The sequence below is a fragment of the Fulmarus glacialis genome, unplaced genomic scaffold (genome assembly GCF_000690835.1).
Source record: "Fulmarus glacialis isolate BGI_N327 unplaced genomic scaffold, ASM69083v1 scaffold21835, whole genome shotgun sequence".
NCBI classification, from domain to species: domain Eukaryota; kingdom Metazoa; phylum Chordata; class Aves; order Procellariiformes; family Procellariidae; genus Fulmarus; species Fulmarus glacialis.
In genome coordinates this window covers 1-2,888 of record NW_009213921.1, presented here as the reverse complement: position 1 = coordinate 2,888, position 2,888 = coordinate 1, and the positions used below count along the sequence as shown (strand labels likewise).

The 2,888-nt window shown below is 55.0% G+C and overlaps 1 protein-coding gene across 1 annotated transcript in view; it reads left to right on the top strand.

Annotated features, from left to right (window-relative positions):
• POLRMT (polymerase (RNA) mitochondrial (DNA directed)) overlaps positions 1–2,599 on the top strand; it is a gene marked incomplete at both ends in the record, with an annotated part of 13,320 nt that extends 10,721 nt beyond the window's left edge. Inside the window, 3 exons of the mRNA XM_009578382.1 lie at positions 463–585; positions 1,571–1,750; positions 2,513–2,599. Of these exons, the coding sequence (XP_009576677.1) occupies positions 463–585; positions 1,571–1,750; positions 2,513–2,599 (390 nt within the window). The remainder of the gene's footprint in view (positions 1–462; positions 586–1,570; positions 1,751–2,512) is intronic.
• Positions 2,600–2,888: the final 289 nt, after the last annotated feature.

Here is a 2,888-nt window from a genome sequence, read left to right as displayed (position 1 = left end):
GCGGAGGTTTCTGTGCCTGCGCCTGCCTCTTCCTGCCTCTGATCCCACTCCTGGGTTTTCTGAGGTTGTTTTGACTGCTGGCTCTTGAGGCTTCTTTTAGCACCCCAGACAGACTTGTTGTTTTCCAAATTTTCTGTTTTTCAGTGTTTCCACAGAGCTCTGTCTTTGAAAATTCATGGAGGGGGCAGTGTGATGTGAGGTTTTCTTTTTTTTTAAACCTCATAGACAGCAGTAGTTAGCGATGAGACCCAGACAGGAAAACTGGCCAGAAGGAAAATGGAAACTGGCGTGGCCCTGGCCACTGCTGGGAGATCAGCTGCAAACCTGTCCGAGGAGAGGAGGGGAAGAATGGCAATAACCACCTGAGCCAAGTGTGTCTGTGCTCTTGAGTGGGGGCGAATGAGCAGGGCTCCATCCACGCACTAACACCTTGTTTCCACCCTGCTCTCTTTCCACACACAGGACGGCTCTTGCAATGGTCTGCAGCACTATGCAGCTCTTGGCCGGGACCTTATTGGTGCCATCTCCGTCAATCTGATGCCCTGCAATGTCCCCCAGGATGTCTACAGTGCAGTGGCCCAGCAGGTGAGGCACAGCGGGGGCACGAAGAGGTGTCCTCTTGGACCTGTGTCCCCCCCCTTGCAGTGTGTTGCACAGGGTCACTCCAGCTCCCAAGGAGAAAGGTTGAGGTAAGACCAGTGTACAGAGGGCTGGGAAAGCATGAGCTGGTCAGAGGCAGAGAGTCTCTCCCTCCCCGAATGGGATCCACAGTGGGGATCTGGCTGGAGATCTGTCCTGACAGAGGTAGCTATGAGAAATCCACTGGGATTTCTGCTGTCCTCACTTCTCCTGAATGAAGTCTGGGAGAAGTAGGTTAGAAAGGTGGAAGAGAGCAGAGTGTTCCTCATCTCTTGACCACAGCTGGCTGGCCCACAGGTTATGGGATTTTCTTTGTTTGAGCTGGGTAGGAGGGAAAGGGGAGAGATTCAGCCTATAGCACTGCTGCTAAGTCTTCAGTTTTCTTGGCAAGACATGATGTGAAACGAGCCTGTTGGGAAGTGGGCTGAGATCTACCAGACTCGATCAACTGGTATTGAACCCCTGGTTCTCCCTTCTAGGTCTCAGCATGTTTTATCTAGGCAGCGCTGCACCAGAGGATGTGGGGGGGAGCACATGGAGGGTGCATGGTTTGCTCAGGGTTATTATTGGTGTGGCAGAGTCAGGAGAACCCAAGTCCTGAGCCACAGTCCTAGTGCCATGTCCTTGTAATGTCCGGCACCACCCAGCTGCCAAGTGACACTGCTCTGCTGAGGCAGCAGTGGAAGGCTCTGGTCCCTGCGGGCATGGTTATCTGTGAGATGCAGATGTCTCTTGATTCTGTCAGCAGATGATCTCTGTTAACCAGGGCAGATGAAGATGGGCCGCAGGGTTTCTTATGGGAGTTCAGGCCAGGCAGCGCACAGCTGGGAGGGTCTCACGTGGTGCCCCTGACTCTCCCCCAGCCATGGAGGGGGCTTGGGCCGGCATGGCTTGCCATAGGGCTGACCTCGTGTGGTGCTCTCCTCCTCAGGTGGAAGAGTTTCGGAAGAAGGATGCTGAACAGGGGGTGAAGATCGCCCAGGTGCTGCAAGGCTTCATCAGCCGCAAGGTGGTGAAGCAGACGGTGATGACGGTGGTGTACGGTGTCACACGCTACGGCGGGCGGCTGCAGATGGAGAAGCGTCTCAAGGAGATAGATGAGTTCCCTGAGGTAGCATGCCTGCCCCGGCCTCCCCCAGCAGTGTTTTGCTCAGCTCTCAGTCCCTGCTGGGAGAAGTACCTGTACTGCCTTTCCTGTGGGTTTCCTTCCTGCCTTGTTCTCTCCTTACCCCCCCAAATCTCAGCCAGCAGAGGGGTGTGCAGGACTGAGCCCCCCATACCTGTGCCAGGCTTCTCCAGCCTGCAGGAGAGCTGTCTGCCAGCACTTGTGGGTGGGGAGGGATTCTTCAGGTGGGGCTGCTCCTCATCCTTCCTGGGCCCAGCTTGGTGGCCTGACAGCCTCAGCTGGTGTTTCAGACGCAAAACAAGGTTTGTGGCTGTGCTGTTCCCTCTGGAAGTGGCCCTTGTCTCTAGCAGAGCTCTGGGAGGCTTGCTCCTCCTGGCATCTGTTTTGTGCTCTGTGACCCCACTGTGAGAGTGTGTGATTGCCGTGGCAGGTTGGTGCTGTGAGTTTCTGCTGTGTGTTACATTCCTGGGGCAGATGAGGCAGCGAGAGCCTCCTCTTCGTCCAGGGACGTTACACAGAGATCAGCCTGTCCTCGGACAAGGAGCCGTCTGAAATGCTGATATCGGCCTCACTCCATCACAACCCGCAGCCATCTGCAACAGCTCAAGACTTAGCACAATTTTGGCAATTTTGAGGCACCAGAGAGCAGGGAGATGCTCTTTTAGCTTACCGTAGGTCCCATCACTTTGCTTTGCATCTTTTGCTGCCCCTTTGCCTGACCCCTCGCTCTGCCTTTGGTCTGTGCAGGAATACTTGTGGGAAGCGTCTCACTACCTCGTAAAGCAGGTGTTCAATGGCATCAAGGAGATGTTCTCAGCAACTCGAGATATCCAGGTAAGGTGCCTGTTTCCTCTTACCTCTCTCTGCCTTTTCTTCTTGCATGGCCCACCCATACGTAGACCAGGGGATGCTCCACGGGGCGAGATAGCCTTTTCTTCTTGCATGGCCCACCCATACATAGACCAGGGGATGCTCCATGGGGCGAGATGGTTCTTCTGGGTCCTGGCCCAGAGGGGATCCTCCTATCCCAGCCCAGAGGTGTGGGATTGTGCCTGCTGCAGGGCCAAACTCCCCTGTAAGCACTGGACTGTCACAGTCATAGAATCATAAAGGTTGGAAAAGA